General features: G+C 37.5%; 1 protein-coding gene across 1 annotated transcript in view; it reads left to right on the top strand.

Moving 5' to 3' along the window:
• drd2l (dopamine receptor D2 like) overlaps nt 1–22,240 on the top strand; it is a 33,319-nt gene that overhangs the window by 4,786 nt on the left and 6,293 nt on the right. The window contains exons 2-5 of the mRNA XM_012852655.3: nt 10,547–10,951; nt 12,117–12,226; nt 17,901–18,037; nt 21,624–21,838. Of these exons, the coding sequence (XP_012708109.2) occupies nt 10,574–10,951; nt 12,117–12,226; nt 17,901–18,037; nt 21,624–21,838 (840 nt within the window). The 5' untranslated portion in view covers nt 10,547–10,573. The remainder of the gene's footprint in view (nt 1–10,546; nt 10,952–12,116; nt 12,227–17,900; nt 18,038–21,623; nt 21,839–22,240) is intronic.

Below are 22,240 nucleotides of genomic sequence, written 5' to 3'. Positions count from 1 at the left end.
ACCCCAGTTTTAAGTCATTTTGTAGAAGGAGCAGCGAACTGAGAACCCTCTTTTCCCAGCTCAGATCGGACCTTTGGAACCGGCAATAAAAACAGGTCGGCAGAACGAAGATGATAAGAACCAGTGCATTTCTGAGAAATGTACATTTGTAAGTAGCAAGGAAGTACAGTTGCCAAAGCCTGCGTGATGCCAAAGAGGGCCAGCCAACTCAAACATAAAGTACACAGTGACGTGTAAGAGCTTTGAGGCCAGCAATGAACCTCAGAGCTCCATCATAGACAGTATTGAGAGCTCTCAGACCCGGAGCTGATGAGTGCAAGTACAATACATCACATAGTCCAACATTGGCATTATTGTGGCTGCAACAAGCCTCGTCAGGGCTTCAAAGGAGAGACAAGCCTAAATTCAAAAAACTAAATCCTGCCTGACTCTAAGTCGATTTACAAGCAGTTTAATATGGTGTGCAAATTAAAGTGTCAATCCAGATTCTGAGATATTTGTCTTGGTTAACTGACTCTATCTGAGTCCAGTGAAAGGTGGTGATCTGTGATGGGATTTCAGAGTTGGATTTGGTGTTTGAGAATAGTGGCAACAGTGTTTCTTTCTGACTTGCTTTCTTCCCTACTTGCTCCTCGTCCTCTTAACAATGCTGCCGCTGTCCCATCCAAATGCTGTATAGTAACATCTTAAATGCCACAGTACCCCGGTAGTAAATTAGTACCGGTATACCGAACAACCCTACAGTGTTCTAATGTTTTTCTATGATTATAAATATGTTTAACTTGTGTCAAAGTCCAATAGACTGCCAACATTTTCAAATCTTGAATATTCCTTTGCAGATGGAAGTTGAAAGCTAAAAAAAATTAAAACAAGGCATATGTCTGTAAACAGGAAGCCTTCCTCTTGTTTCCCAAATCCTCTTGTTGCTCCTCTGAGGAGATCTGACTAGTGGGTGACAAGAGGCCCTTTTCCATTAGACCTCAAAAGCCCAGCTGCGTTTCCACTTGGAGGATTTCACTTTTCCCGGGCTTTACTTTCACGGAAAAAAGGTCCTGGTCTGAGGGTAGGACTTTTCAAGAAGCCTGGGGCTTTGCTTAAGGAGCGAGGTTGTGTGCCACAAGAGGGAGTAAAGAGCAGTAAGAAGATGACGAGTTTACAAACCTATTTTTATACCCTTAATTTATTTTAAAAAGTAGTTCTATGATGTCTTTAGGTGAGAAAATACACATCCAAATCTTCTCTGCTACCAGTTCATCAAGGCTATGAGCCAATTTTTATTCTGTATCCAGACTTGTTGGCAGACATGTCAAGCAATCTATGTTCACCGCTTTAAGTGTTCACACAAAACACACAACACATAACTTGGGGTCACGAGCTAAAGGTTGGTGCTTACGACACAACAATAAACTCTACCTCAATAAAAAATACATCTACGGTCACTTACCAGCTGCTGGATTTTTCAAATCTTGTCGGTCCGGTCCAAATCTCTTTAGTAAATTTTCCTTTGCTGTACTACTCTCTGATGCCTTTTTGTTGTTGTGGCACAGCTCTTCCATTTGCATCATGTGTTACTGACATTCACACCTGCATGTCTAAGCAGGCAGGTGTGTGACTTTGATTGACAGGTATAATTAATTAATCTGATTGGAAGAAGAAAAATGCTGATTGGCTACAGGGCACAAAAACCTGGACCCGGAGGAGAATCTTTAAATAACCAATTAGAAACCGACATAAAGTTGTGCAGAAGCCAAAAGTTTCACAACATACAGTACATACACACTCATCTGGCTGACATCTGTCGGCATTAAAAAATATGAGTTTAGACTTATACAAAGATTACCCAAAATAAAGCCAAAATGGTATGGGGCCAATGAAAAATCAAAAGTCAGACACATTTTATGAGTGAACAGATGTGATTACATTTTATTTTGTAATGTATGTTTACTGTGTCCACATATTATATCTGCAGTTTGCATGGGTGTTGCTCCTTAGCACCCCATTGTGACAGTACGTCACTGTCTGTGAGGTGTTTTCTGTCTTGTGCTGGTGACTGCATGCCCGTGCAACATGCATGTTAGTCCCAGTGTGAGTGCTTTAATATGATAAAGCAGCACATTGGTAGCATCTGCTGCACTATGAGAATAGTGAGAATGATGCTTAAGTGCTCATGTTTAAAAGTGCTCATGTTCATAAGTCTTCAAAAGTCTTCAATAACACAAGAGAAAGATTTCATGATTGTCATATTTTTGTTTTATTTTCTTTTACATACAAAGATTCGCCAAAGTGTCAGTAATTCTGACAGATGTACGTGTTTAAAAAAAAAAAAAAAAACTTTTACTCACAGTTTATGAGTATTATTATTTGTGCTGTAAGCTTAATTAAAATCGGCCAATATATGACAGGCAGCAATAAGGTACCACTGAATCTCATCCTTGGATTGATCGTTGGGAACAATCCAATGTCTGACCCAAAATGACGTCGATACTTGATTCAATACTGACATTGACTCGGATCGGTCACAACAACACTGTAATTAATGTTTTCATTTGCTGCCAATCTTTGCCAGAGCATTTTGTAAAATAACTATTAAATCTCTATAGTTTTTGAATTCTTTATTGGACACACGTTGCATTAATAAAAGCTGTCAATCACAGGAGAAAAAAACTGCTATAGCTATCAGTGTAGTACAAATTGAAATACTACCACCACCAATTATTGTTTAGAAATAATACTTTTTTATGAAAACAACTGAAAAAGCTGCAAAGTCCATGTTTTGTAGTTTAAGAGACTAATGCCATTTTTAAGATGCATATCAGAGCGGGACAGTATATCAAATTGCAGTTGTTATTTCAATATCAGTGTGTGCAAAATCCATGGTCCATGGAGAGGGCTAGAGTTCGGGTGAAGATTCCAGCAATGCTCTAGCAAAACTGTGGAAAATCTATTATAACCAATATCAGTATCGCAATATATAACACTATTTTTTGCAAATATCTGGCAGCCCAAGTGCTTACTTGCTTCCCAACATTGAAAGTCAGTGATATACACAATCAGAAAATTGATGAAGTACCACTGGGTTTGCATGACCACTCAATCACAAACAGCAGAGTGGGAAAATTAATTTTGGTTTGAGTTTTGGCACTTTCCGTAATTGAAGCGAGATTTAAGTCTTGGTAGAGTGAGGAGCAAGAAACATAGAAGAGTGAGAGTTAGCAACCCTTCACATATGTTTTTAGAGCAGTTCAATGCTGATTTGGTAGATTGAATTTCAAAATCAGGACAACAGCAACATAACTCAACATAAAATAAATATATTTTTCTGAAATATTTTGAGATCTTTCTAGCCTCCTCTTATGCATATTTTCCTATCTTCAACTTTTATGCTGCATTTGCTAAATTTAAGAAAATTCATATTTTGCTTTTGCTTTGGTATTAAGAGCAATGTAATCATTATATCTGTTGTTGCTGTCTGAGAAATCCCTGTCTGCAGTCTCAGTGACATCACTCTCTGCCTGCTTCTGCTCTTGCTCAGCTCTGGTAATCAAGATCTGAGCAGTTACACCTGCAGCGGCTCTAATTCAGTGGAGCTGCTGCACCTGGGAAGGGCACTATATATTCCAGCCTCTCCCAGTGTGTAACTGCCAGATTCTTGAAAGCCACCATGTGAGTAAACCATCCATCCTTGAGCGCCTGCCTGATATCAACCTGTCTCTAATTTTTCCTGCCTGTCTTGCCTCTGTCGGATTCTCCTGTTGACTTCTGTGTCTGGACCTTGAAAACCTTGAACTGTCTCTCGACGTAGTCTGCCTGTTTCTGCCCCTGTTTGGATACCTCTGTCTGAAGTGTGCCTCTTGTTACTGACTCAAAGCCTGGATCCTCCCTTTGCCTCTGCCCTACTGGAAACCTCAGACGGTTGAACTGCTTCACCATGTATGACCAAAATTCTGGCTACGGATTCCCCTTCTGTTTCAGTGAAATATTGAAAAAAATATTCAGTCCTATCAGAAATTAGGTTAGTATACTCTTTGATAAATATACACATGTGCAGAATGTCATTGGCACCAATGTTTTATTAAATACCTGCATTAATGAGCATAAACATGATCTCACGATTAAACAGCAAGCTTGCAAGTAACCATTAGTTAGTCCATAAAACATATATTTAGTTTAACAACTAATCTGCAACATCTCTAAGGGAAGCAATTTGCCTATGCTGATAGTTTTGCATATTTTCAGTGTGCAGGATTTGATGTAAAGATAAAATTTTTATGTTCAGCTTGCAGTAAATGCTGCTGTCAATAACACAGAAGATCAGTGGATCTGATTTTATTTATAGACCACATTTAAAATCAACCTTTCCACATGTTTACTCTTATTTTGCCACAAACCTTTAGCAGAGAATATAAATTAGTTCATCATCTGACTAGCTCTTTTGCCAAAAACGAAAATATTTGAAGTGAACACCCTTCGAAAATCTTTGCTATGGACTTTGTTTTCTTTAACCTTTGTAATGGTAAAAGAAAAACGAAAAACACAAATACTTTAATTTCCCAAATCAATAATCTGATCAGAATTTTAAAGTTTACAAACAAACAAGACTGGACTAGAGTTTTGTCAGGCTGTTTCATGTCTTGCATTTCATTTTGGTGTATCTGAAAATGTGTTGGTTGTTTTGTTGTTTTTTATTAATTTTTTATTTGAGGGCATTTTGTGAACCATCACACATAAAGCCTGTATGTCATTTTTGCATGTCCTTGTTGTGCATATGTTTTAGGATGTAACGCTGGAAGCCACATTATGTTTGCTGCAGAGTCAAATGCTAAAGGAACTTCTAGAACCTCATTTACTTGAAGTCAAGAATCTCAGGACTATTTGCAGAATACAAAATACAAACAGCTCATCAAGGTGACATTCAAAGCAGCAAGCCATTCACAAGCCAAGTTCTTCAATGACTTTTAAGCAACTTGTCCTTTTTATGTGAAATTGTTTTAACACTGATGTTTTTTTTCTCCCATCTGTGCAGGATTTTAAACTTTAATCTTAGTCTTTCTGTTCTACCCTTATGTTAGCCGTCACCTTCTTGTGTCAAGCTTGGTTACAAACACATCTCGACACAGCTGGTGGTCCAACACTGATCTTCTTCTTGAGTCTTTGAACAACATCTCTGTGTTTAGTTCTACACGAAATGCAAGAAAGTTATATATTTTTTCTTACCAAAGAAAAGTTGCAGCAAGGTCTGATCAAGAGCCGCTGGTTAGAGGAAATATTTTTGTGTTCTGATCACATCAGCAGTAACGAGATACTGGCTAAACATTTGGTATTTTTCTGCTGCTGTAAGTTGAAAGTAAATATTTGAGTTTTCAACTGAACAACTTCGGGCAAAAGAAGAGAGCTGGTGCTGTTTGAAAATATAATTTCCATTTTTTTTTCTTTTTTTCTTTTCTTTTTGCTCAGTGATTGAAAGAGTTTATAGCTTTATTCTGCTGTGGTGTAATGTCTTTAGGGCATATTGTTCTTTGATGTCTTTAAATTCATTTATGAAGCAAACTGAAGTGAGATTTACAGGGTTTTACTTCATATGCATTACCTGAAACACGGCCTAGAAACAAAGCTTTTAGTGTGTTTCAGTTTTCTTCCAGGTGGTGCATTTTGTCTTCTGTATGTCTCCTTAAAACTACGAGCGGATGCTTTAACTATACCAAATAACTAAGGCCCCGCTCACATAGCATTGAGAATCCAGATTTGGTCTGTGGGATTTTTAAGATTGTTTGAAGGGCACCAGATCACAGCAGATCTGTAAAACTTCATGTCAGTTGTGTAGGCAATCGCATCCCTACTGTACTGGTTAGAACTCACTAAACACATTGTTACTTGCTGATTGACCAGCCCAAGAACAACACTACCGCCAAAGGTATCACATCTGGAATAGGATGCTTCTGTACTTAGCTGTGCATTTCCCCTTTAAAGTTGAAACCAGATGTTTGCATAAATTATACTTTGAGACATGACCTTTTTTGTCTCACTGTCTGAAATGAAAGCAGCCCAAATGTGTCCTGTTTTGGGTCATTAAAATTCTCAACATTATTTCTAATCAGTAAGACGTTTATGTACATTTTCTTAATGTTTGTTAGCAATACCTTGAAGCTTCCACACGCTTCTTATCATTGTTTGCTGGAATTTTTGCCCATTCTTCAAGATGGTGCTTGCCCCATACTTCAAACAACCTACCGTGTCTTTCTTCAAATGTGGCAAAAATGGACAAACAAGTATATTCAAGTTTCTTCAGCTCTCAGGACATGCTTCCAAAAAATGTAGTCTTTGTCCCTTATGAATATACAAACTACACTCTGGCTTCATTGTGTTTTTTTTTTTTTTTTTTTTTGTAATACTGGTTGCTTCGTCCCATAGTGGCCTTTTAGCCCATCTTTTTATTTGTCTCGTTTTACTGTGGATGACGGCATAGTTACCAGCTTCAGGCAAAAACTTGCAAGGTTATTTTTTTCTGGAGTCATGTCACGTCAAGTAAACTTTATTTTCCCCAAGGGCCAATTTGCTGAAAGACAATAGTGAAAAAATAGAGAAGTCCATATTAGTCCTAACAGTGTGGACCTAGAATTGACCAAACCAATAACAACAGGGATCAAGGAGTCCTTCAGTCCGTTTGTCAAGGAACAGAGGAGTGCACCACTCACTTGTATTTAACAAGTACGTACCCAAGAGTGAGGTGGCTGCTTTAAAATATGTCCAAAGGTATGCATCATAAATACCAATAATGCCTAAAAAAGTATACCTACATTCGATTAAATGCTTTTTAAAAAAAAAAAAAAAAAACTTTTTAGAGTAGATGCAAAAGCTTGATGTCACTGTAAAGGTAAAGCTTACAATTTTTAACTGAGTTATCCAGTTTATTGTGCTGTTAACTGGTTTTTACTCATTCAAGTCACAGGGACACATACACCGGTGTCCCTGTGACAATCTAAGAGGCAATCTAACTCAAATGTTACTAATCAGCTAAATAATCGGTTAGTTAATTAGTGACATTCATGTAACTAATACATTTACAAATGAATTATTAATACTGATATCTCAATTAACCTATCAACATCATGCACACAAAATACCAAATACCACTGATTGTTATGACCCGATTACACTAGTTCTACGATCTGCTGCTGGTGCTTTTTCTTTGACGTCCTCGTCCTTCGTCTTCTTCCTTCCATCTCATCTTTAAATATGATGCAAGGGCTTCTCTTTGACATTGTGACAACTACATGTTGCATTTCAACTGTAGTTTGAAAAACACTAGTTATCAGTGTTCTTGGCTTTATATGCACAATTTGAGGGGCGCTCTTCTCACACAGCAGACACATTTCAGAATCAGAATCAGAAAGACTTTATTCATCCCATGAAGGGCGATTCATTGCAGTGACCCAGCCAGACATAAACAGAAAAACAGACAAGCAGACAAGTATGTGCTGCAACCTTTCATAGACAATGGTCAGAAAGACACTTAATTCAAGTTTAAGAACCTAATCGCAGAAGGTATAAAGGATTTAGCATAACAAGTAGTTTTGATCATAACAATGTAATAATGGTGAACTGAGGGCATTAAACTATAACATGTCCATAAGACATGCCTCTGATCCAAGTCTAGTTTCTGCATGTGTGGATCATGGTACTCATTTTAGTTGTATTCATGATAGATTCATTAAAAAAAATGCTCCAGAAGACCTTACCCTAAGACCATGCAAAGACCATCCATGCGCTGGTAGATTTTTAATGTCATGATGTAGTCCTGTTCAGACGTGTAGCGGGTTCGATTTGAGGACTTGCTACATATATTAACAGTGGAGTCAACATCTTTATGTAAGATAATTGATAAAGTTCATTTTTTGGGGCTATATACATTGAATTATGGTAGTGGTATGTGTTAGGGATGAAGCAGTGCAGTCAAGGTTGATGTGGTGGTAATATTATGATTAATCATTTTTCTTTATACGAAAGTTCTCAAACATGAAAAGTTAGCTTTATATTAATGACGTGATACATTTTAGTGTGGTGCTGTTTTTTTCCCTCATTCTCCTTTAAAACCATATGTTAGCTTACAGTGTTTGCCAAAAAGCTGAAAGATTCTTTTATGGTTGGACTTTTTTAAATAAAGTATGAAAGACATGTTCACATACAAACATTATGTCTGTACTTCTACTTTTTCCATTGTAATGGTAACTGTGTCCTGTTCTTAATAATGTCTTCTTTTCAGTATCTTCATTATAACTGATTAATTAGTGTATGCCATGAGCTGAATATGTCCTTTACAAGGTCAACGGGTTAGAGAGTTTATTCCTTTATTAACCTCAACTCATCTTAGAATGTGTTGGTTTTTGCTATAGATCAACATGATATGAGCAGTGTAGCTATGTGGAAATCTGCATTTATTCATCGCCTTCAAGCTGACAGCATATTTGATATGTGTTTGATGTGTTTTGTGTCAGAGGTCCTTTTCAATTTCATATTGGTAGTAAATAATTCATGTACCATTGTGTTTGATATTGTCAGCCTCGGTCATTGAATGAATTGAGGATCAATAGAATAAGAACGGAGTGGAGAAAAGTTGTGTATTTCCTGGTCATGTCTTTTTTAAAGTGCATGTGCACTGGCATTAACGATTCTTATATGAATCTTATTCACACATTTTTATATGTTCTTCTATGCTTCCAGTCTCTTCCTGTGGGGTTTGCATAAAGTTTTCACAGTTATCACATTATAACTAATGTGACAAATATTTCTGTCACATTAGTTCTGTAATTTCTGTCTCTGAACTTCTATTTGTCCCAGTTTAGAAAAAAAAAAAAAAACATCCTCATGGTGCATAATCCAGTTTCCCATTATACATCTTCCTTTTAAAGATCAATTGATTCTCTTGCCATGTGGATTAAACCATATTTTCTGTCTGGCTCAGAAATGATCTATGGTTGCTCAGCTAAGTCCCATATTAAACAGGTTTCCAGAGTTTCCTTTATTTACCTTCGAACATTGTCAAAATTTGAAATATTTTGTCAAGGAGTGACGCTGAAAAACTAGTCCATTCTTTACAATGAGGAAGTCTACAAAATGCAGTTTGAAACCTTCAGCTGATCAAAATATTTCTAAATCTGATTTTCATGCAACATAGGGGATGACGATGCACTGCAAAAACAGATCTAAAAATAAGTAAAATGTTCATAAAGTTAGTGTATTTGTCCTTAATATGAGCAGGTAAATAAAATTATTTGCCAATGGAATGAGTATTTTGACCCCTAAAATAAGATAATTAGACATCCTGCACTTGAAATAAGATGATGGAGATGAGTTGTTCCTATTTTAATTGCAAAAATCTTATTCCATTGGCAAATCATCTTATTTACCTGCTCAAATCAAGGACAAATACACACATTTTAAGAACATTTTACTTATTTTAAGTTCCGTTTTTGCAGTGTGTTTTTGCAACTGATTATTTTCTGTTGTCTATTTTGTAGTCTCTTGCTCCCTTGACAAAAGCCCATTTTAGATATCTACTGGTTTGAAGAGCTTTGTTCATGTTTTGTTCTCTTTTTCTTCCCTTCTGACTTCGTGGGGGCATGTTTGGTCCGATGGTATAAAGCTCTGATGACGGAAAGTTTATATTCTAGTGGGTAGTGAGACTCAAACAGAAGATAGTGATCTGTGGGGGTTGGTTTCCTCTAAACCCCAATGTTGAGGTCTTCATGTCTTTCTAAAAGACTTACTAAAAAAGAGTCCAAAAAGGCAGCTTGTTGCCGTTACATTTCTGATTAACTTGATGTTGTCTACAGAGTTAAGATGTCCTGTGAAAGCTTCTTCAAAATCCAAGCAAAGGAGGTTATTTGGCTTTTTTCGACATTTGGAATTATTGTCTCAGTTTCTGACATTCTGCTTAATGATTGCATTTCATGGAGCTGACCCTGAAAAAGTTTTTATTTGCATTCTTCTCAGCCATTTCTTGTGACTTGAGGAGGTGATGCAACATGTGGTGTTAAACATTTCCAAAGAGTAGCAGCCTATTTTACAACCAGTGGCTGTCATAATCATTGTCACGTCACCATAACAACTCAGGGAAGGAAGAGAAAAAAATTATAAGCAACTAACAGCAAAAAAAAATTAAAATATTTTAAAGGAAACCAAAAATGTGCACCAAAGTTTTACTCCAAACTTAGAATAATACATGTTTGTTTTTTTTTGTTTTAACTCAGCTTCTAATAATTTCAAAACAAAGTAGCCCAACGTTATAGTAACTAACCAGACCTTTGAGATTATATTTTATTTGCAGTGTTGGTTTTTTTGGGTGATTTCCCATTTATCTGACTCCTTGATGTGAGACCAAAGACAGTTCTAGTGTTACAGGAAACTTTGCTTTTAATGTCCTCAACTGTTAAAAACAAAGGTCAGTGACTGTATCTGCTGAGAAGGCCTCACTTGAATGAACTCTGTGTCATGTGAAGTCTCATGGTAATTATATTTCCCCTCCTCTCTTTGTTTTATCCACTTTCAGGCATATCATGTTCAGTGGAGCGACATCATGACTTTACTCAACGAGTCGGAGAAGACCACCTCTCCCCCACTTCCCCTCTCCTCCCTTAGGAGCAATTTCTCTGCCTTTATCACACCTGACCTCCCTTATTCCTCTGCATCCTATCCCACCTCCTCCTCCTCTTCCTCCCTGCTGACATCCCCCAACTGCACCAGCTCTCCATCATCCTCCTCACCCCCGTACAACTTCTACGCAGTGCTCTTAGTCCTTCTCATCTTCTGCGTGGTGTTCGGCAATGTGCTGGTGTGTGTCGCTGTGTCCCGGGAGCGTGCCCTGCAGACAACCACCAACTACCTCATTGTCTCACTGGCTGTGTCCGATCTGCTGCTGGCAACACTGGTCATGCCTTGGGGTGTCTACATGGAGGTACTGTATAAGTGTGCATAATTTGGTTTCTCGAGCAGACACAGTGGAAAACAACCCGTCAGAACAAGAGTAGAATAAAACCGAAATGTATATTTTTTTTGTTCAATAAAATGTAATATAAATGTAAATTTCTTTTTGTATTTTTTTAATACAGCAGTGCCATGCATTATGTGGCCTCTCTGTCCTCACTTTTAGAGAAGAGAGAAAACATGCAGCTGCGATATTGTTTAATATTGAGATGATGATGCCGTTTACTATTAACCCACAGTCTAATCACTCACTTTGTTTCCCACCATCATGAATGTCACACTTTTATCAGTGACCAAGATGCACAAGCGTCTTGGTCACTGATAGCAATGCCAAGTCTGAACATCAAGGTTAGGAAAAAGTCCACCCAACTGGCCAAATGCAATCATTTCAATGGACCACAACAAAGTCTGTGATTAAATTATAACAATCTTCAAAAAATTGCACCAAAGACAATCTTTGCTGTTGCAGTATTGCAAACATTGACATTGCACTCGTGATTACAAGCTATGTGTTGTGCAACTTTAGCCGGAACATTACAATATGTGAAAACCTTAAAGACATATTAATGCTTTTGCAAGGGACTGGATATAATCAGCAGAAACTTAAATTACTTTTTTAATTGCAGTCAAGTAAGAAAAAAAAAACAGCTGACCATCATTATTTTAAGGCCACAATTCATGAGAACCAGTGGGTGAGATAAGCAAACAATCACAATTGTAATGCCAAAAAAATATATGTGAATACATTTTCCCTAATGTCACTTAATGAATGAACGTTTAAGATTTATCTGTTAATAAACTGCCTGTTCAAGTTACAATAAAATCATTCATATTAACCTAGTGGTATGTAAGTTAACACAATTCAACCATCAGCAGAAAATGTTCAAGCAAAGTTCAAAGAGTGCCAAAGGAGATCTCTTTGAGCTTTTAGTCAGAGTAGAAGGGGAAAAAAAGAAAAGAAATTAGCTTAATTTAATCAAATATTATTGTAAATGTTGAGTTTACTTTGTGGCTTCTCATTCAGACAAGATGTACCCCCTAGCACATTCTACAAAATAAGTACACTGTGTTTTGTCTTTGTGACAGTACAGAAAACGATTAAGCCATAACTTCAGTCTCTTTTTGTGTCCCTGAAGGTCGTCGGGGAGTGGCACTTTAGTCTGATCCACTGTGACATCCTGCTCACTCTGGACGTCATGATGTGCACCGCCAGCATCCTCAACCTGTGTGCCATCAGCATCGATAGGTAAGGCTCCTCTTTTTTTTCCTTTTCCCGAGACAAACCCAACATGACAACTTGAAGGCAAGTAAAGAAGCTAAAATATTTTCTGCCAAAAGCAAAGTGGCTGCAGGAACGGGAATCGCATGAATAAAAGGAGAAACGAGAAAAAAACAAGGCCAGGTAGTTATTGACCCGACCATGATGATAAAAGAAAATTACTGAGACAACAAAGAAGTGTATCCACCGGAGAGGAAGATTACAAAAACAGGAGAGGTGTTGAAATGGCAGTCAGGGAAGAGATCAGAGAGCACCTAATAACAGGCAGCAGAGAAATAAAATGCAGACACAAGAAATCACAACAGTTACACAGAGGAAACAAACTTTCAACAAAATAACATGCACTCATGTTGATATTGAGCCAAAATGGAAAGAAAACAACATAAGTCCCTTTTATCATATGCCTGAGTGATGAGAATATTAGAAAAAAATACCCTGTTCATAACAAGATAAGAGATCATGTAAAATAAAATATTTGTGTTATCTTGTTAAAAATATAGTTCATCAGTTGTTATTGATGTTGTTCCAGAAATTTTACATGGCTATCTTACCTTGTCTGTTTGTTTGCTTTCGGATTAAATACTAATTTTAATTCCCTGAGTGTCTTGGGATTGACCAAAAATAAACAAGTAAGTCTTTGTCTTATTTATTTGTTTGTTGGCATGGCTGTTAATATAGATCTTTCCATCGACTCTGTACCATATTTTTTGTACTGTATATGGCTTTCTTAAAATCCTTAAACTTTCTCAAACATTCATGGTGCGCCTTATATATGATTACCTTTGAAAGATGGTGAATATCTGTTAAAAAGCTTTGGTAAAAGCTAAGATTCATTAATTCAATTTAAATTTTATTAATATAGCCCCATTTCCCAACACACGTCATCTCGAGGCACTTTACAAAGTCAATTCAATCAAATCATACAGACAGATTGGTCAAAAAGTTTCCTATCTAAGGAAACCCAGCAGGTTACATCAAGTCATTGACAAACAGCATTCACTCCTTCTAAAAGAGCGTAGAGTCACAGTGGAAAGTCATCTGCATTGTTGTTAGCTTTGCAGCAATCCCTCATACTGAGCATGCATGTGGCGACAGTGGAGAGTAAAACTCCCCTTTAACAGGGAGGAAAACCTCCGGCAGAACCAGGCTCATTGTGAACGACCATCTGCCACAACTGACTGGGGGTTAGGAAGGACAGAGCAGAGACATAGAAAGAGCACAGAAGCACTGACCCAGGAATATTTTCTATGCTAGAGAGGGTAATGATAGATGGTCTGACCCCCTGAATGGTGTCACAACTAAACAGAATGCCAGGCCAGAGAAAGAGAACATAAAGTTAAAAGCTGAATTAATAACAAATACTGCAGAATTGGAGAACAGTAAAAGACCTCAGCAGAGTGAGAGAAATAGATCTTAATGTCTCCTAGCAGCCTAAGCATATGGCAGCATTATTAAGCTAAAAGTAGTCACCGTACTTTATCAGTTTATTTTACCGCGAAAACAGATAATGTTTTATCAGCCAGCTATCACTGAGCAGCAGGATAAAAATGGGCCTGTGTACCGTGGTCATTTATTTGTCCGGCTGGTTGGAGACTGTGGTTTTATGTCCCCAACGTCCTCTGTAGCCATCTATGTACTTGGCAGTTTTTCAGGCTCATAAAAAACACATTTAATGATTTGAATCTCCACTTGATGCCCTCTTCATGGGTCCTGAGGGAGGTGACCAGACACCCAGTGGGTAATTTGTCTGCAGCTGTGTCCTCGTTTCTCAAATCCACATATTGAGGTTGCACTAGTTCATACACGCAATTTGGTATAGACAAAATCTATTTATTTTTGAGGGCCCAAAAGAAATTAAGACAACATATTTGTCTTTAGTCAAGCCCAAATTAATCTTATTTGTTTTTGTTTTGTTAACATACAAATGATTGAGTTTATGTTAACCTACCTCTATGGATTAGTTTTAGCAGTTTATCTAATTTTAAATTAAGCACCCATCACATTTCAGTGTGATGTTTTATCATTTAAAATCACCTGGTTAAGTGAACAGGATGAAGAAAAACTAGGCAGGGTTTTTACTTTCTGAAGCCAGTTTACCAGTCTCTGCAATTTTGTATGTATACAATGCTTTGCAACTATATTTATAACTTTTTGCAATCATAAACCTACAGACCTTATGCGGTCTTTATGATGCAGTATGTTCACTACTGTTCTCTATTTAATCTCTTTAACAAAAAGACCAAAGAAAATACTGTACAGGAAGGATGAAACAAATCCCAACCTTTGAAGATCTCACAGGTCAATTTTTAATCTATCATCCAAAATTGGATAGGATTTGGCATGACTGCAAAGTAAGGAAATTACCGTCTGTCTGGCCCTGTCTCTGGATGGATGGGTTCGTGGGTCGTCGGCGCAGGAGTCGTGGCAGGGGATTGGTGTGTGCCCAATTTATGGCAGTCCTCGCCCTGGTCTCTGTGTGTGGTTTAGGCAGTCTGTTCTTCTCCACCCTAGATGAACCTTCCAGGTCTGTGGCTGGTCGCTCCTCTGGGGTATCGGTACCTCAAGTCTGCCTTGAGTACGCGTGGACGTATGCCCGAGTATGTGGGGGCCTTTACATGAATGCACTTCTAGTTTCGGCATTACAGTCATGCAGTCTTGCAGACAGCTCAAAGATCCCATCGGGACACTGTGTACCTTAATACTCCGAACAGCAATCCCTCAACAGTATGAGGGATTGCTCCATTGAGCGGAGCGGCTTCGTTGCTAACCAAAGTCCTACTTGCACATTTTAACAGACTTTTGAGCGCATTGTACCACATAAAATCGGTCAGTAGGCATATTAAGTTTGGTAATCATATATAAGGCACACCATGAATTTTCGAGAAAATTTAAGGATTTTAAGAAAGCCATATAGTCCAAAAGCTATGGTACAGAGACAATGGAAAGATCTATATTAACAGCCATGCCAACAAACAAATAAATACGACAAAAAAGAAACAATAAAATAAAAATAAAATCAATTAAAATAATCGAAAATGTACAAAAAAAAAAAAAAAACGGCAATGGTTCTACATCCTGGATTTGGACCTGACTGAACTTTGTGTAGGATTCCTTAGCGCTAAGATGATGTCATTTGTAGAGTTAGGTAATTTACACATGCAACTTTACATACAGTTACATAATACAGCATAAAAAGTGGAAACACCAACTCTGACAAATAGCTGACTTGTACTAGTCCATCTCAGCATTCTAAGCAGCATCCTCAATACATCATTATATGCAACTTTACATTTCTACAGAGTGCTTTTACAAAGGAGTACAATAAAAGTGCCACTTTCACTGAGACAGAACACATCCTAAACGTTCTTACAAGCATATTACCTTGGGGATACATCAAACAACATTGTCTATAAATGTCCGTGTCATCAGACAGGTCATTATGCGTTATCACAATGAAATTTCTGGTGGGTCAGGCACCGGCTCAAAATGCTCATAATGACACACAGACATAATATTTCTTCTTTGTTTTGTGAAAAAGAAAATGCCTCAAAGAAGACTTTCAGGCATGTTTTTAATGGCAAAAGCTGAAATCCTCGAGAGAAGCAAAGTACTTTCTCCAAGAGGACTGTATCATTATTAAAAATGTAGCAATTAAGCACAAATAAGTTACAGAGAAACGGAAAAAAAAAGAATTGCATTTTTTTTATCTCACTAATGACAAAGTTTTGGGGAGTCAAAGACTGTACCAGACTGATGAGAAGACAAAGAGAATTTGTAAAATAGGTCTTAATTAAAGATGTACAGCTGTAAAAAAAAAAAATCCATGTTGAACATGTGGGACAATGGATTCAGGTTGTCATATCAGTAAATATAAGTATGTAGTAGTATTTGATGAAACATACTGTTCAATAAATAAGAATATGCCTTCCGATGGAGCTTGTTTGTCAGAATAAAAGTAACTGAACATAAGTTTAATTAAGCTCACATTTCTATATTAAAAATCATTTTTATTGTTCCGATGTAATATTCTGATGTATGCAGATAATCATTATAATTAACAGAAATAATGGCTTGAAAACATCAGTCTCTGTGTAATAATCTATCTAACGGGTCTCACTAATTCAATTGAGTTGTTGAAATAAATTATGTTTTCCAAGATACTCTAATTATTTGAATACAACTGTAGAAAAAATTGGTAAAATCTTAAGCTACTGTTCGCTAAATGCTTCAAAAGTAAATTGTTCAGTCTCAGTATGCGAGCAAAATGTGTCAAAACAGCCAAACGAAGTATTAATTTCTCTTGACACCTTTTTTCTTAACTAATTTATCAAGCTGTAGTTTTGCTTCTGAAGAAGTTAAAAGCAGTAGTGACTAAAAGTAATGACTTAAGGCAGCTGTAGTAAAATTAGTAGTTGGTTAGTAACCTTTATTTAACCAGATAAAAAAAAAAAACATTGAGATTAAGACCTCTTTCACAGGAGTGGCCAAGAAAGGCTTCAGCACACATCATAACAATCAAGACAGAAAAACAACAACAACAACAAACAGGCAGCAAAAATCCAACACGAAGACATTAACATATGAAAGTACTAATTTGTGAGTAAATAAGTAGTATAACTAGGTAGTATAAAGTATAAAGTGTCTTAGAGTAGAGTGGAATGCTCCCAATGGGACAAGTTCTGATCTTTTTATTTCAGATTGGAGGGCATTCCAAGCAGAAGGGGCAGAGAAACTGAATGCTTTTTTTTTTTTTTTTTTACCTTTTTCAGTCCGAACATGAGGAAAAGGAAAGTGCAGAATGTCATTTCATCTTAGGGCATAACAGCTACCAGTACTCTTCATAAAAGTGCATAAATATGTGGGAACCAAGCCAAGAAGAGCATTATAGACTAGGGCTAAAGGCAGAACTAAAGAGAAAATCCTATCTCAGATGAGGCCTGTGTGTTCCTGACTTCAGACAGCCATCATCTGCAACGACTTCTCAACAGTCATATAAAATTTAACAAGGCAACCTCAACCTTAGAAGGAGTTCAACTAAAAAATATATACCGGCAGAAAAAGTTTTGCGTCGTACTTTGGCATCCTGTGCAATGCCTGAATCCTTCCCTTGAGACTCCTTCACAGCATTACAGAAATCTCTTAAGGACTTATTTGTAAGAATCTGAAGTGCTCCAGGCTCACCATCTGTGATTATACGGTTGTGGGCTCTGAAGCCTGAATCGACTTATACGAACTGGACATTGTGCGGGATCCACTCTTGTTTCAACAGCTTCCACTTGTTTTTTTTTTTCGTCTGTGACATTGTGGCTGCCGTCGGGATTTGAGCTGCTCACTTAAAACCACCTACATCAGCAGACAACTTCAATTGCTTTTGACACTTGTGTGTTTTGTGTCCTTGTAGCTGTGAAACAAGAAGTGACAGCCTTTCTCTGTTTGACAAGTAAACCGGGAATTTGTTTGTCAGGTCCTTTATTTAAAATATGTAAGAACACGACTGCGGGATAACTAACACTGTTTTCTTTTTTTGTTGTTTGTTCTTTATTGACGTGTTTTTTTTCCGGATGAATGCTCAGTGGCTGTGAGAGGCGGGCTAATGCGACACCTGTGTGTTTTCTAAGCCTGTGCATCCATGTTGTTGCAGATACACAGCCGTAGCCATGCCACTGCTCTACAACACCAGATACAGTTCCAGGAGGAGGGTGGCTGTGATGATCGCCGTGGTGTGGTTTCTCTCTTTTGCCATCTCCTGCCCTTTATTGTTTGGACTGAACAATACAGGTGAAACTACCTCTTAGACTTTCCTCTCAAGTTGCTGCCTACCGATCAGCCAATGAGATGTTCAAAAGAGTTAGACTTGTTGAGTCTATAGACAAGTTTCACAAGGATTTTCGTTTTACTTGGGCAATTAATCTAATTCTGCTAGTCATTTCCAGTTGAGTAAAGTCATTGGATGGCGATGGCTCTAAAATGAGTGCATTCTCACTTAGTTCTCATAAAAGGTGCTTGATCAATTCCTCACCCTGCTACAAAATTGAACTGGGAAGGTAATATCACAAACCGGACGAATGTTACAACGAGCAGAATATGTTCGTACTTTGTTGAGTCCGTATTCATTTGTTAAGATAGTTGGTTAGGTGTTGTTTGTGAGTAAGTTGTTGAAATTGCTGTATTTCCAAAAAAAAAGTAAAAAAACTAAGCAACTGGACTTGTTTTCCGTAGTTGAAGATGTTTTGCTTCCTCTCCAGGAAGCTTTCTCAATTCAAAAGGTCTAGAGTAATGATGAATACCAAGCTTTATACTACTGCCCAAACAAAGGCCTTGTTTGGGCAGTAGAATCTTCACCAGCTGAAATTGCTGTAATGTATGGGATGTGGTGGCCTAGTAATTATGTTACCATGAGTCTTGTATATCTGTCATATTGTTTGCGATTTACTGGTGATTAGCTACAATCGCTACATAGTCTGTCCTGTCACCCCAATGCAATTTTGAAACCAAAATTAATAAAATGAATCCCTCAGTTCGTTGTTAGCGCTGTTTCTCCGTTATTCTATACGTTTAGACAGAGAAGCGTTCGGACATGCCAGTGGTGCGCAGGTCCACTAGAACCGCAGGTACTGTAGCCTACTTTGTTACATGACTCAGAGATGTCTGCCAACAACGCTGATTAAGCTCTTCACGAACATGGCTAACCTAGGAAGTAAGTGATGAGGAGGCGGGTGTGGTAATTTTTCTCGTTGTGTAGTAACCTGCTGCTGCAGGGAAGAATCGGGAATTGCACCTGCGTGATAGCTTGCCCCGCTATTTTTTCCGAGTTTTGCGTGCTCATGCAGGAGGAGATGACATGACTCTTATGACTTTATCTTACAAAATACAGAGTTGCTGTCTGCAAACCGAAAAATTTCTAGTGACCGCGCAAACCGGAAGTTCTTAGCAGAAACCAACAAAAATGGCGGCCCCTGTAGTTCTGGCTGTGGAACTTGTCTATAAAAGTAGTACAGGGAAACTTAGTGACGCTACCAAGAATAAAGGTGAACATTTAAGGGATGTGTGACGACTACTCGGTATTGTGCACAAATGTTCATTTATCCTGTTAATTTATACCTTATCAAGGAATCTTTTTTTTTATTTATTTACCTTAGCTAATTTTGGGTTTATTTTGAAAGTAAAAGCATGTGGTTTAATGAAATGTTAGAAACAGAGAAACATGAGAGAGCCTCTAGTAGGAGGGCAGAATGTAGGTCGTTGTCTGATGTGTGCCTTTTTGAGATCAGGATCAAACCTTTTTCCCTAAAGCTAATGATAAAAACTGAGCACTTAAAGCTTGTCCATATCATCTGAGAGCTTTTAAGGAATGCACCAGCACAAGCTGTGCTCTTTTTATTGTGGTGCATCCAGATTTTGGTTTACAGACATTTCGATGAGAAAGAAAAGACTGGGAAACTTTAAACCTCCTTCTGACAAATTGAAAATGTTTTTGCCAAATGACGCTAAAAAATTTGAGTTTATTTGCAAAAGAGCATTAAAACGTGCTGTGCATTGCAATCAAACTGTTATTTTATTTTTATTTTTTTTGTCGTCTGACATCAATACTGTTATACATCTGTCTCTGAATTTGAATCATCTCTTATACGGGGGAACATTAGCAAGTACTCAAATGACCATTAGAAATAAAAAAAAATAAAAAACCTGCATCAGTAATATAATTTGTTCCCATCAAGTGAGTAACAGATGATGCTTTGTAAAGCGATTAGACACAGATAATCTTTGATTAGCTTGTTACCTCACACAGCAGCTGGAGTGATGGTGCTCGGCAGGCGACCTCTCTGCTGATAAATGCTGCTGCGGTGGGGTGGGGGGGCTGAAGCTCTGAAAGTGCTCAGGCTGAGCTCAAAGGAAGGGTTTTAGATTGTGAGGGAATCACAAAGTAATGTGAGAGCTTACTTCCAACAACCCAGCACAGCAGGATACAGAATGATGTAAGTCAAACTGAGAAGAAAAAAACAAAATCTCTCTCACAGTTATGGGTTACTCGTACATTACGACACACAGCTTGAGATGTTTCTCATTCCCTTCCGCTGACAGCATTGGAGATTGAGTTACATCACTGTTATCTTCTAAATACAAGCTGGGCTTTTATGGAGATTTTGGATGACACTTAGATTAATAAAAGGCTGTTGAATTATTTATTTCAACGTACGGGTGGCCCCCGAACAGTAATATATATTAAGGAATAGTCGGGGTATCATCTGCCATGTTCTTTTCTCACATGGAGCAATATGGACAGCATCTTTGTTCAAACTGGATAAAGCAGTTAGTCAGAATACATTAAAATATGCAACATATAAGCAAGTTAAATAAATTTTGACGTTAAACTGACAATCATGTTTTTTCATAGCACATGCCAATAAATAGGGAAAATATACCAAAAGCAAATTAATAGGAAATAAAAAAAAAATTGGAATGCAGAGATACAAGATATTTTTTAGAGCTTCATTACATTTGAGGGTATATTTTTTTCAAGCATCTAAATATGTCAGTGTCATTGTCTGACAACCTTAAAGTCATTAAACTTACTTTCACTTTGTAAAACTATGTATTTTCCTATTTCCGTGCATATATAAACTTAAAGAGATTAAGTGTTTAATGTCACTTTATATTTTATTATGCTTTTGAAACCAGTTTGTTCCCTACCATTTTAAATGAACATGATATGGTGAGATTAGCTGATTTGATCACCTCTAGCCCTGACTATACTCTGAATCCTGAATAAACTGTCACCATTAAGTCAAAAACAGGGGATTCTGTCCTTTTAATAAAGTTAAACTGAAAATGCTTTTGCACTTCAGGTAATTCTAAAACTAAACATAGAAAATTAATCAGCACAGAATGCTGTAATCTGCCCATCAGATGATGTGTACTATTGATTCTGGCTGTGTATGTGTATGTCTATATATGCTTGTTAACAATAATGCTGTGATGCAAGAGAAATTTCAGACTTATTTTTATAATAAAGGCATAACGTTTCTTATGATATTGTACCTTATTGGTCATGTGATTAATCCAAAATGGCACAGAAAGACAGACCCCAGTTTCTTGTTCTAGGGAAGTTATAACCCAGAAATAAGGTAAGACGTTGCAATGCTGTTTAGTCACAGTGAAAATGTTTTAGATTATGTGTGAAAGCTGGAGTTTTGGATTGTGTACTGTGTCACTTTGACTTTTTCATACGCCAAAAAAAAATAAATCCTTCATATCTAGTTAATGATTTAGTCACATTTAAGACATCTTGCACATTGATTGTTTGAGTAACGTATTTTACAAAACTAACACTTGTTTTTTATGTTATTGATCTTTCCTGCATCAGCCAGCCGGGAAGGCACCACGTGCAGCTTTGCAGACCCGGCCTTCGTAGTCTACTCGTCCGTAGCCTCTTTCTATGTACCATTTATTGTAACACTGCTGGTGTATGCCCAGATCTGCGTGGTGCTACGCAAACGGGGCAGACGCACCGCACCGCCCCGCAAACATGGTCTGCTGACGCAAAGTGGTTCTGGAGCAGCTGAAAGTCGGCAACGGAAGGTAAACGTTTCAGCTTGGCTGAAAACTTCACCATTTACTTATTTTTAATTTGTGGGAGCGGATGTTTGCAGTGTGCATCAACAAAACTTAAAACCCTATCCCACTGTTGTGTATCTGCTTTGTATTTAGCACTTTGAATCATTTTGTTACTGAAAGTGCTTGATAAATAAACTTAGTTTGCCTTGCATAACAGTTTAATGGCCAACAAAGCCAGGTTGCAACAGATTTTTGGAGATGCCATTGTGTCAGAGACACCATAAATACTACTCCAGTAAAATCGACATAAATCAAATAAAAGAAGAGGCCTGAGACGTAAAGCAAATCTGATCTAGTCTGTTCTGATTTACATTTTCTGTTATTTGAAATTATCTTTCAACTTGGATTTGTATATTATGGATCTCT

Source organism: Fundulus heteroclitus, chromosome 3 (genome assembly GCF_011125445.2).
Source record: "Fundulus heteroclitus isolate FHET01 chromosome 3, MU-UCD_Fhet_4.1, whole genome shotgun sequence".
Classification (NCBI taxonomy): domain Eukaryota; kingdom Metazoa; phylum Chordata; class Actinopteri; order Cyprinodontiformes; family Fundulidae; genus Fundulus; species Fundulus heteroclitus.
This window is presented reverse-complemented; position numbering and strand designations above follow the sequence as displayed.